Source organism: Apaloderma vittatum, unplaced genomic scaffold (assembly GCF_000703405.1).
Source record: "Apaloderma vittatum isolate BGI_N311 unplaced genomic scaffold, ASM70340v1 scaffold25553, whole genome shotgun sequence".
Classification (NCBI taxonomy): Eukaryota; Metazoa; Chordata; class Aves; order Trogoniformes; family Trogonidae; genus Apaloderma; species Apaloderma vittatum.
In genome coordinates, this window is record NW_009709067.1 from 28,071 (window position 1) to 41,364 (window position 13,294).

Sequence of the window (13,294 nt, forward strand, 5' to 3'; positions counted from 1 at the left end):
ACAGACGAGCGACTGCAGCCCAAGCTCTCCTGAAAGGCCCTTTCCCAACCGAGCAGGGGCTACGCTGCCCTTTTCTAAAGAGATCAATTTGCAGACTGGCTGTGGGACCAATCCTTTAACCTACAGCCCTTCTAAGTCTTTCCAAGGCCAAAACACCAGTGACAGTCCCACCCAATTCCTCACATCAAAGCCACCGCCACTCTCCAGCTCTAGACCCTCCCAGCCTGCAGAAAAGCCACGTCGCTCAACAATACTTTGGCCATCAGCAGAGCAGCAACCAACTTCTGATTCAACGCGCTAATGGCACTTGTCCCAGAATATCTTTCTCCCAAAGAAAACGCCGACACCTCGCCGGTGGTCAAAGCGAAAGATTTCTTCCGCGGTCCCCAAAGAGCAGATTTGGAGCGCGGCAAGAAACACGCCAGCAGGGTCCGGGAATCCGGCGCTCCCTGCGAGAAGGGCACCTTCTGTAATTGAATTCATTTATTTTAGACGACGGCCAGTGGCATCAGCAGGCTCAGAGATCACCTCATTAGATGCTCACAGCCAGCGGGAGGGAGATTTCTGGAGAGACGGGAATGGACACCAGAGGAAAGGAGGGGGAATTTCATATTAAATAAAAGCTAGGAACAAAACGCCCATCTCTCCATTCTCTTCTCCTCCTCTAACACCGCACGCTGGAGTTTCAGCACCGAGCGAGCTCTGAGACCCATATATTGCTCTGCTCAGAACATATGGTGCTATGTTTAATAGCCCGGCTCTGCCAATTGGGGACTATTAGGGTGGGTTCTTTTCCCAGTGTAAATGTTGCAGAATATAAATTGTAATTAACACCGATGCCAAAATAGCACTTAGAGAAAATAAGCACATTATTAACATCTGGTGAATCCTGCCTGGAGTGCAGAAGCAGCGGAAATTCTAACTCGCCATAAGAGGATTTGTAGTAGAGATCTCGAGCCCAGAGTTGGGGAGTCGGGGGTGGAAGGAGTTTTTAGCTCTTTATTACTATTTGCGGCGCTACCTTTATTACCTGAGGGCGACCTTTCCTAGCCCCGATTACAACGGGTAGCGTTTGCACCGGGACTCCTGACCCGCGTGTGTGGATACAGATGTCTAAACATCAGACTCCAGGCAAGAGAATAACGGCGTTATAAACCATGCCTGATCGCCTGCCCTGCTCCAGCAAGGCACGAGGCAGGTGGGAATCACTTTGCAGGTACAGCACGTTTCACCGGGTTACTCTAAGCCCCAAGACCGAAGGGTTAACACTGTCATTATGCAACAGGTGTTTTCTGCAAACCGCTAGCCCCAAATCCAGGTTTTTCCAGCACAGGAACCATCGAGCTCGCGGTTCTGCCAAGCTTGCCGGTGCCACAGTGCAGATGTCGGGAGGGGAAATCCCTGCTGAGGGTGGGAACGGCGTCACTCCTGCAGAACATTACCAAACGTCAGGATTCCTCCCCAGGACAAAGCAGGTCCCTTCAGGCACCACAGAGCTGGCTCCAGACCCTCAGCCTTCCCTCCACTACCCTGCTGCAAGGCCAGGGGCACAAGGAGAAAGCAGCTTTGTGAACACTCGCTGCCCAGCTCTCGCTATTTATTCTAGGAAAGAGAAACTAGGCAGGGCTGAGGTGGCCTGAACTGGAAAGAGTAGCGGCTCATGTTTCTGCCAAAAGTACATCCGATTTGCTGAAGCGAGAGAGAAGGAGAGAAGAAAGCTGTTGGGAGAGGGAGAGAGGGATTCAAACAGGCGAGTAATATGACAGGAGGGAGAAAGAACGACCTCGTCGGGAGAGCGGGAGAGAAAACAGTGGCAGGATGCCAAGAACAGGGCACCAGCCGCTCCCGCTCCCCCGCGCACGATCGGACCTAGTGTCGGATGCTTCAGGAGCGATCGCAGCTCAGCTGCGGCCTTTGCTGGAGGAGCACAAGCTGGCCTCACCCCCTCATTCCCCAGAGCCGCTGCCGGCATCCCGTCCTGAGCGGGGAAGGCAGAGAAACTCCAGGCAGACAGCAAAGGCGCGCAGGGGTTAGTTTTAGCAACTCACAGACTTGGGCCAACATTAACCTGCTCGTTAACGCCGTATCCTACCGAAGCACAAGGGTCACCACAGCCTGGCTCAAGATTTACACCAGCAAGATGGATTTCCCGGCAGGCTCACACCCGCCTGATGGGAAAGCAAGGAGGGAAAATCCTCCAAAGCTGTGCATTTTGCTCTCAAATCTATCCCACCAGACCAGGCTTCCCATGAACCAGCGACGGCACAACACCGCATCTTAGGGAGATGGCATCTTATGGAGAAAATGGGAACCAGGAGACGGGGATATCATCTTTGGACAACGCTGGGCCTCCCCAGAAAAACACTGCTCGAGGCGTCAGGGAGCGTTTAAGTGGAGAAAAGTGAGGCAGCGCTGGTCGATCGCTGTTTTGCAGAAGACAGACCCAGCACGCTAGCACAGAACACTCCAGCAGAAGGGAAATCCGACTGCTGTCCAGAAACGTAGCTCCAGGAATTCCTAACTTGGCTTTTGGTGCAGCTGTCTGATGCTTTCAAAAGTGCTCTCAGTAAATAAGGCAATATGAAAGTGATCCAGACCACTACTGATGCCTGAGGAAGTTTTGTGGAGGAGAGAAGCTGACTGAAATCACACTGTGAAAATACTTCATAACATCTCTAAAATTAGTGTGAGCTCAAGGCATGGGATCTAAGGACAGAACTGGAACGCTACATTCCCATCTACACTGCACGACAGACTGCATTTAAATCAGATCTGAGCCTCAACTTGGTCACTGCAGGCACCATCTACCCTAGGACAAGGATTTCCAAAAGAGCCGAGAATTTCTTTCACCACACCGATGGAAACAGCATCAGCAAGAACACACCATGGTTGGGGCTCTAATGACCTTAATTTGTTATTCAATATTGTAAAATAATAATAAAAAAAAAAAGTATTTCTCAATCAAAAACCCCTTCAAACGTCTGTGATTGCATGTGTGTGACTACAAATGCCTATTTTAACATAGAAAAGATGTGATGCACTTCAATTGAGCAACACATTTTTGTGCCTCTTAGCTGACTTAGGCTTTCTACTTTGCCAAAAACAGACCGAAGCAAAGAACGATTTCCACCACTACCACAAAGCACACTGCCGCAGTACACAGGGGCCCTTAGGAAATACACCAGGCGACACAGAGAAAAGAGCATCGTTAAGTCAGTTTCTCTTACCTTTAACTTCAGTAAAATAACAAAACAATTCCTATTAACCGCAAAGAAATATACTCATCAGATTCCAGAAGGCTTTGAGACAGGATTTTCAGTTGCAAGCAATATCCAAGAGATGATTCCCCACCGCAAAGGACCAGCTTTTTATTATTATTATTATTATTTTGCAATTGCATCTATTTAAAATGATTGTATAGCATCCAGTGAGGCAGCCAGGAGCTGAAGGTGGGGAATCCAGGCCAACAAGAAGCTATTTCACATGTTCACGCTGAGTGTCCTTCCCATGCCGTGACAGTCACCACCACAAGTTGGGAGGTTCCTCAGCCACTCTGCTTTTAAACAAGGTAATTTCATCCAAGTGCCGCATGGGGACGTCTCTGATGACCTCCGTCAAGTCCTCATGAAGCAGAGGGAAAATGACGACGTTGAGCGCTGGGCGGTCGGCCTGGAAACTAAATCAGACACAGGTTATGAGCTGAGGAAAACAAGAAATTCTCTAGCACAAGGGAAGGGGGTTGCACGGGTGGAGATTCTGCAGCGGCGAGGGCAAGGAAGGGTTGTTCAGAGGAGGCAGGAGGGGCAACTGGAAGTCTCGAGGTCTCCAACTTTCCTCTCTCTATGTCAGCAGGGAGCACAGGCTGGGCTTGCACCTCTTTTTCAGCGAGTCTCTTGAGCTGACACAAGCCCAAGCTTGGCCTAACACAGGGCCAGAGGAAGAAGTTTTAAAAAAGTTAGTAAATAAATTACAACCTATGGGTTTTGTTAGAGGATCAGCGAGCCTAAGAGCTCTGCCCAAGCTCGGCAAGGTGCTCAGAGACAACAGTTTAAACCACCTACGAACCAGCGGCAAGTTGCAGAGCCATTAAGAAAATGAGGCCAGAGCAGTGCCAGGCGCTCCCGCGGGGCTGAGCCTGGGATTATCACTTCAGGCTGGATTGTTCTGCCTGCGGAGTCTGCGTTCAGCAATTAGAGCACAGGCAGGTTTAGAAAGCTCCGATCTGCAGATAAGCATGTAAGCGTGCACACACACACACACACACTTGTTTTTAATCCAAGTTACAGAAAATCTGTCTTGGCACAACAGGAATTTGCCCTAACAGAAAAAAAACACGTGTGAGCATCCCCCTTTGCCACTTGAAGTTTGGGTTCTGGTTTCCTGAACCTACAGCCTCAGTCTTTTAGTCGCCCTTTCAGAGAAATCTGCATTCTCCTCCTGCCCTCCCAGCTCAGCTTGCCAACATCACACCATCGGGTCTGCCTTCCAGCACGGGGCCTGATACCGCAAGAGCAGAGAGGAGCAGCACGGTTATAATCACAAAGCAGAGAACAGCAGAAGTTAAAGCCATTTATACAATGTAAAAAGAATCATACATTATTTTTTTAAAAAAATAATTAAAAAATGGCCCAAGTTCCCATCAGCAAGTATTCTACAACCTGATAAGAGGATGTGGAGGAAGAAAAACAGTATTACTCAGTGTAACATCTCAGTCTTTTCAATCTGGGTGGTAAAGGGATGTGATGCTAAAGCTTAAAAGTTACATCCATCATCTTAAAAGACTTGTGACTATTAGCCCCATGCCACTGAGATGCCTTCTCCAAACCACGTGACAAGGTCCAGTTCATTATCAGAGTCAAACCAGCAGCGTCCATCCCTCGAGGCTGAATCAAGTTGTGTTGGGTAGAAAGAGGAGTTCAATGCTCAACAACCTTCTCCTTTAAAGATGCATGTCTGGGTGATTCCCAGCTCATATCTAGCTCTGAAATGGCCAGATTTCTGTCAAACGGAGAGGGAATGGCTGCAAATTTGGCTGTTGGAAACATACATGAAAATCTCAGGTGGCAACACAGCCAGCTGAGAAAAAAGCCATGAATGACCGGCATTTCCCACGAGACAGAAAGGACGTTCCCATCCAGAGATGATTTGGATCAGAGCTGCCAAAAAAGTAGCAGAGAAACTCCCACTGCAAGGCTAGCTGCTCAGTCCTGGTGGGTTAAATTAATTTGCCTGAACCTAAGTAGCTGCAGGAGCAAGGATTTCCAGCAACAAAACTACCCGGGGCAATTTCATATCTTTCTGCATCACTGACCGGCCCTTCCTGCCTCACGCCTGAGGGCTGGCAGAGGACACAGCTCCTTGAGTGGATCCTGGGGCTTGGAGTTTGTTACTTCCACAGCATTGCCTACAAGAAACCAAGCAACAAATAACCCCCTGATCTGGGAGGCAGTTGGTAAAATCTGCGGTGAAATGACATAAAATACAGCAAATGTCTCTTTGATAGTCCCTCCTCTGCCTCAGCTCTTCATGTTTCTTATCCAACACCACAGTCCTGCAGAGAAAATCGTGTTAATAGACCAAGTTTACTGAAGTTCAGCTAGGAAGGAACAGCCATCTCCCCAAGGCAAAGAAACCTCTTGCTTCTTTCTTTGTATATAGACTCTCCCAAATTAGATCAGCATGCTGCCTTCTCACCATACACAAAATTATAGCTACATGTAAAGGCTGCTTATAAACTACAAAACCGAGAACCTAGACAAGTTTACACGACAAGCTGCCACCGAGAGAACTGAAAAATCCCATCACAATAAGTATATACCTTCCAAAGAGGCTGCATTTATAGGAGAGGTTCGAACTTGAACTCAAAAAAAAAAAAAAAGGTAAGAAAGCTTTGTAATTTTCTCCCCCCCTCAACAGGAAACTGTATGTTACTGCAAACCTTGTAAATTCCATACCCCAGCAAGTTGACGCCGGAGAATTCTTTCCATGTACAATTTGTGTGATTTAAGGAAAAAAAAAAATCAAAATAAAAAATCAAATGCACATGGCTCGCTATTATTCTCAGCTAAACGTGCGTGCAAAGCCTCTCCTTTAACTGCCTGTTAAAAAACACCCTGATTTTAACGAGCAGCTGTCATAATGTTAAACTGGGATTAGCAGTTCCCAAAAGCAGGCTCCCTCTGCAATCTTTGCTCCTTTAGTCCTTCCCCGGAAGGCAATTCCTTTCTTCATCCACCTGTCCAGGTGGGCTAGATTAAGTGAGAAGCACTTAGAGCACTAGTTCGAGAGGCCCCGGGCATGGGGAGGAGATAACAAGGAGGGGAAGAGATTGAGTTAATGAGTTGCAGAATAGCTCCTGTAATCTTCTTGACGGTTCTTTCCTCATTCCACACCTGGATGGACTTCAAACTGAATCCACCTTTGCAAGCACACGGCTTGTAAAATTAAAAACCCGAAGGACAGAGAAGGATGTCGACCTGGGGAGACAGAAGAGCTGCAGTTTCAGACATGAAACCCTGCTTAGCTTCCAAGGGAGAGAAGCCAAGGATATGCTTGCTTGCTCTCTCCTACAAAAACCTCCAGACTAAAGTCATCATGATTAAATTAAATGAAAGCAAGTTTTCTAGGCAACTGACTAGCAGCCCCTTCAAAACAGAGCCTTTAATCTGAAACAACCACTGGGATAACAAAGAAAATTACCCCACGCACACATTTTCCAGCTCAGCCTCTGGTCCAGCAGACTCAACACCAAACCAACAACTGCCCAGCGGGAACTTTTACAAGGTCTCTGAAGTGTCCTCATGTGGATGTGGACACGTCGCAGGCCTGGCCTCAGCTGCTGGCTGGAATCATCCACGGAGCTGGGAAAAGACCAGCGAAGCGCTCCCCGCGTCACAAATTCTCTCCGGCATCAGTGAAGTTCTAACCCACCTCCACAGTTAGATCTTGAGCAGGTTGCTCTGAGGCTGAAAGGGTTAATAGCAGTTTGTTATTTGCCTCCAAAATTATCCCCAAACAGGTGTGGACTGGACACAGAAAGGTTATTTTCAAGTGAACAGCTTGGTAAATAGCCTAACACTAGGGTCTCAATTACTTCCAACCAGCGTGGCAGGATCCAATATGTAGGTCAGGGACAAAGTCAAAAAGAAAAAGGAAAAAGTCTAAAGCAAGGTTGCACTTTGATCAGATTTCCTCGATTTTAGCAAGACAAAAGAGTCCCTCCCTGGAATGCAGTTATCTCCTGGCAAACACTCGCAGTGTGTGTTTTCAGACATACCTCTCCAGGGAGGCCAGGGAGGCCCCAGGACTCCACCTGCTGATAGAGCTGAAGGGCAGCCGAAAGCCACCGGAGAATCTCACCAGCAGCCCAAAGCCACCACAGAACCCCACCAGCAGCTCAAAACCATCAGAGAATCTCACCATCCAGCCTGCAGTGACGGATTATGCCCCCCTGCAACTCTCTGCACCACAGACCCTAGAGGACAACAGCTCCACTGAGTCAGGTGCTGCTCAGACCTACCTTCCCTTACCTGTAAGGAAAAGATAAAGCAGTATTTGGGCCTCAGGAATGTATTTCCCCTTGAGATTTCCAGAGAAACCTAAGAAAAGCCCTGGGCCAAATTTAGACGTTTCAGCACATCCCACTTTGCAAACGCTGGCAGGCGGGAATAAGGGCGCACAAGGGGCTGTAATTAAAGGCTGGCAACAAAAGCAGCACACACCAGATAAACCAAGGCAATACGGTGCATCGGGAGTAGATCAATGCCAGAGTTTTGGAACTCTGCAAAGTGAGAGGAGCTTGTAGCAAAAGGGGATCTAGAGAAGTAAAGAAAAGAAAGCAGGAGAAGCTTGGTTTGGGGGAATTGCAAACCAATCCCTGCTTCAGCCACACACCGTCTCCCCCTCCATCCGTTCAGACTTTTCCCACAGGCTTGTGAGCTGCTGCTGGAGAGGCACAAGTTTCCCGCGAGAAGAGAATTCAGACCAACTCGCTTTTTGCCAGGCACTCAGCTCTTTCACTCATATGCACAAAAAATCCTGTTAATCTTCCGTCGGGCACAGCCTAAAGTCTGTTTTCACTGGAAGGCTTGCTCACATCTCAAAGTTCAAATGTGGCATCTGTCTTGAAAGCCTCAGCCAGCGCACCTCAGCAGGGTTGGAAACTCCCATTCCCGAAGCGCGGCACGGCGGAACGGAGGAAGTGCCAGGACAAGCTGGAGCAGCTGACAAGCGGCATGACCCAACACACACACGCATGCTTTTCTCATCTTTTCAGGGAAGGCCAGACATACACTTCGGATTTGTTCCGCTGGCCATGCCCTGAACTCAGTACCAGGCGTCTGCAAAAACTCTCCTTGCTTGCAGTGGTTGGCAACAGCGTCAAACGAAGCTTCTCCAGAGCATCTTCCAAGCATGCCAACGAAACTGCGGGTGGGATTCCCCCAGGCCTGTTCCTCCGTAAGCAGGGAGCACCCTTGGCCCCTCCTCATCCTCCGGAAGCCTCTCAAGAAGAGTCCAAAGCCTCCATACGCTGACTCTAGAGCAGACCCATTCCTCAGTTCACTCACAGCCCTGCCACGACACCAGCGCGGAGCAGACTTCATGTTCCAACCTCAGAAACAGACTTAAAAGGTTCCCAGAGAAAGCCATTGGGATTCCTCAGGTTGCTCCTCACTCCACACAAGGAGATATTTCCCCCGTTAAGTGTTTTCCTTTAAGGGTGTCTTCCATCCCCTCGGGTCTGTGCGGACAAAGTAACGTTCTCCCGAGACCAACCATCCTCCCTCACCTGAAGCCCCATCCCCACAGCCTCCAACCCGAGACGAAGGGGTGCAGATAGGACTCTGGAAGTCACTTGCTCCCGCCATTTCCAACTCTCCCGTGATCTTCAGTGCAGCATCCTCTGTCCCTGCATCGAGTCCCAGCGAAGGAGCGATACACACCAGCCTCATCCCGAGCAGAGGCGAAAATCCCATCTCTCTACTGTGGTCTCTCTCTGTCAGGCACCGCTTCTCCTGTGAACTGTGGTTTAGATCAAACACACTCGCAGACTGCGATGCTGAGGTTATTTCGCCAGCTGAACTCGGCATCAGTCAAATGGGTCCGGACAATTAGAGGGGGAGGGAATAAGAACCCAAAGAGCGATGCCAGAGCGCCCAGGACATGTCCTGGGGGAGTGTTCTGCCAGAGCAAGCTGAAAGTTATTTCCTAATCTCTTCCACAAATTAAAAAGCTACTGCAATAACTGCTCAATTAGATTTATTTTACTATGGAAATGCTTTAAAGCTGCAGTTAATGCTTTCGTTCAGCCTTTTACACCCTCACGAAGAGAGAGCACGACACTACTATTCCAATATTATTTCTCAGCCGAGAGAGAGCGAGAGGAGGACAGTCCTTGAAACCTATTTCATGCACAACCCAATCTACCCACTACGGAAGCCTTCAGGATTGAATTCCCTTCAAAACACGAGCCAGCAGCTAGAGCGAGCCATCTGGGTCAACCACAGGATAAGAAAGGGGTATGTTAGTACCCCTAGTAGAAGATAAAGTAATAATGCCAAATTGGGGATGGTCCCACAAGCTGTGCTGGCTTGTAAAAGTATTCGAACCCACCCATAAATGACATCCCTGGTCGAAGCGAAGGTGCCCAGGGCACACCTCACGCAGGGTAAGCCTTCGCCAAGCCCGCCGAGGAATTCTTGGGTAACGCAAGCTGACAAGGATGCAGTTTGTTATTCAGCCTGTGACAGAATGATTCAGGGGTTTCCAGGAGCAGGAAATGAAGCAGACAATGAAAGCTGGAACAGGATGCTCATGATTCACTACACCAGCCCCGCGATACAGTGAGTCTTCTGCGACCAGTCGCAGGGCCGGAGCCCACAACATGCTCAGGCTAGCGGAGGGGGACTGGCAGCTACCGGGCCCGGTCCGGCAGGAAAGCCAGCAGCGTACCGAGGGGGACTTTTTCAAGGTCAGGAGGAAGACAAGGTGGCAAAGGGATGCAAAAACAGCTTGAAAAAGATCTCACATAAGCCCTAGGTGATAATACCAGCTTTTTTTTCACGGCGTCAGTACATCGCAGCAGTCGGGTGGGCAGCGCAGACGGGATGCTGGAGGACTCCGCTGAATTCCAAGATGATCTTGCACTCGCTTACGGCCCTAACAGCCCCCTCCCAGCCAATCAAACAGTAAAAAGGATTATCCAGAAGGGCTTTTCTGAGGCTGAACCCAGAGTGAGAATCCAGGCAAAAGGAATACTGCAGGGATATCCAGAGCAATAGCAACAAGGAGAGGGGCAGAGGTGGAATGCTCAGCTCTAAGGTGAGCAAAAATTCATTTGTGATAGTTCAGTCCTGTGTTAACTGCCAGGAGAGCGACTGGCTCACTCAGCACTTTCCAAATACTCAGTTTCACCCCCGTGCTCACACCTGGAAGCCCTATTACTGCAACTGAACCCCAGGAGGGTGCTTCATCGCTTCAGCGGGCATCAGGGCTCACACAGCCTCACCGGGGCACCGGAATCAGCAGTTTAAGGAAAGGTAAGATCCAGCCAAGAGTTTCATGTTAAAAAAGGACAATAATAAGCTGGGGAAAACTTAAAGAAAGTTACAGAAGCTTAAACAGTGAGATCAAATTCAAACCGAAATAGCTATTCCTGGAAAGTGGCAGGAGTCCTATTGTGAAAGTCACTTCAAACTAAGTGGTGTTCATACCTGACGCAGGCACAAGGAAGGTTAAGTTAATGTTTCTCTTTCTCTATTTCTTGGATCCCCAGAACAGGCAGGCTGTGCTAAAACAGTAAAAAACCTCTGCTCTTTCCAGCACTGGCTAACCCTGAGCTGGGACTGCCAACCCCCCTTAGACCCCAGAGCTCTTGGGCGATGCTGCAGGAGGACCACAGGCAGCCTCAGCCCACGGCACCGTCTCCCAACGGCTCTCAGACCCCAGGAGAGTAAAACGGTGCTTTTGGGAGACACGAGGAGCTGAGCCCAGTTACCCACCCACCTTCCCAAAGCGCTCATCAGCTGCGCCACAACCTTTCGCTTCCTGACCACGCTCTCTACCATGGCTCGACTCAGATTGTGTTTCGATAAATCACAACCCACTGCTACGCCTTGACACTTTCTCCTTCGTGCATGAAGAATCCCTAATGAGGCCGCACTCTCAGAGAGTTTCTGTTTTGCTTTGAGTTGTTTTTATTTTATTGTTTGCTTTCTTGATCTTTTTCAAGGTGTTTTTCTCAAGGACTTTTCACAGGCTCGTATTGTCTGGTGTTGCAGAGTCCTTGAAACCGTTACAATGACAGGAGCTAGCTAAACACTTAGGCTAAACCCGACGAAATTCTAAAGGAACTCGCTGGAAAACAAAATCTGTCCTTGAGGCCAAGGGGATATTTGCCAAAGCATTTCCCATCCTCTCTTCCAGCCTGGTTTTTGCTGGTAAGCTTCACCAGCAAAGCAAGTTCTCCTGCACGTTTGCGAAGTGCCCACTAACCGCACCATGTAGCTGTGCAGTCCTGAAGTCATCCAAATTCCTTGCCCGCAAGATTTCTGGGGCAGAGAAAAACAGGCATATAAAGACGATTATTTAGCATGCAACACATCAGTAAGCAGGGAGACACCTTCCATAGGTCACAGCTCCATCTACTGACTATTTCACAAAAGAACAGTGTGGAAACCCTCGGGGAAAGAGCTGCTGGAAGCACCCACGGTGAGGGGACAGGGGCTTTGGACAAACAGCTCTTGCAAACCTCTAGAAAGAATCCTAGCACAGCAACCCAGCCCCAAAAATCTCCCTTTTCTGCAAAGGAGCCTCTTTGCGCAGCAACAGGCCTGAGGTCACGCTTGAACCCGCAACCGTGGGTCCACGAATTGTGGTATTTTAGTGTTTCTGGAATTACCACTGGAGTGGTCTTAACGGAAGAGTTCTTTAAACAAAAACAACACGCGCTTGGAGTTGAGCACTTTGGCAAAATTAGGGTCCGAGCACAAAAGGGAAAACATTGTGTTCGTTAGATTCCTGCCATCTGAAGTGTGGCAGCAGCTGAGCACCATGTGATAGGAAAAAAACGCGTCATTTTACAGAGAAACCGAGACAAGACCTCTGTCACATGTGAAATCTAAGGAAGATGAGGGAAGTGGATACGGATCATTCAAGCCACATCTCCCACTAACCACTAGGACTTTGTTATGTGCACAGAGTATCTCCCTGAACCATAAAGGAGATCACTCCTCCAATTCACACAAAAGAAAGAAAAAAGAATAAGAGAAAAACACTGCAATGATTTATCTGCCCGGAGGGAAACAGTCTTCTGTAACACTCAGAGGAGACCTTGCCCTTGCAAGCCTCTTGTTTGCTGATGAGGGCTCCAGATGAGCACTGTGCTGCCTACTGTGTCTCATGGCAAAAGAGGCAGAACTGAATCGAAGGCTTTTAATGACAAATACATAATCTGTCCCAAATAGCAACGGACTTCAACCAGAAAACTGCCCACAAGAAAACTGGGCACCACAGAGCCTGGTTTAGAGCTCTCACGAGACTAACAGACACGAGAACGACTCTCTCTCCGGGCCAGAAGAACAGAAATACAGAACACTCTCCCTGTTTTACAGCCGAGGGGAAGAGCTTGAGAATCCGTTCAGGCTTGGAGCCATCGGTGTGCTGCGGGAGATTTAATACCCCATCACCACACCCCGCACACACCCCATCTGTCCGCACAACTCCGTGGCCGAAACCGGGCTGTTCTCCTCAAGTTGGTCCCAGCCGCTCCTGGGATTTGAGCCCTCCCGTGCACCCACGGCTGAAAACAGCCCGCGCAGCGCCCGAGCGCGGATCCGAGCCCTCCCAGCCCTCCCACCCGCAGCAAACCGCTGGGGCATGGCCAGCCCCGGGCCTTTCCAGATCCCACTTACATTTCTTTTCTTTTTAGAAGTATCAGGAGAATTGGCCCCATCTCCCTGTTCCTAAGCAGCCATTGCTCGGGCTAAAAAAGACCATCTCTGTAGCCCTAAGAGAGGAACTCTAACCCTTAATGAGAACCCAGGGATATGGATCAAATTCCCCAGCTCAGGAAAGGGAGAAAACAAAGAAAGGCTCTCAGTCTTGCCTTTCCTCCTCTCGCCTCCTCATTCCCAACCCCTCGCCATGGCTTCCCCGCACAGGCAGCATCTGCCCACATGCCAAATGAACAGACAAAAAAAAAAAAAGAAAAAAAAAAGGATAAATCACCTTATTTCACTCTGGCACAAGGATACACAACTTCAAACTCGCTGCCCAATGGGCTCTCCCGATTCCA

General features: G+C 49.1%; 1 protein-coding gene across 1 annotated transcript in view; it reads right to left on the bottom strand.

Annotated features, from left to right (window-relative positions):
• Positions 1 to 3,205: 3,205 nt before the first annotated feature.
• The window catches only part of FBXL18 (F-box and leucine-rich repeat protein 18), a 17,772-nt gene continuing 7,683 nt past the window's right edge, over positions 3,206 to 13,294 (bottom strand). Inside the window, exon 4 of the mRNA XM_009866797.1 lies at positions 3,206 to 3,676. Within this exon, the coding sequence (XP_009865099.1) occupies positions 3,520 to 3,676 (157 nt within the window). The 3' untranslated portion in view covers positions 3,206 to 3,519. The remainder of the gene's footprint in view (positions 3,677 to 13,294) is intronic.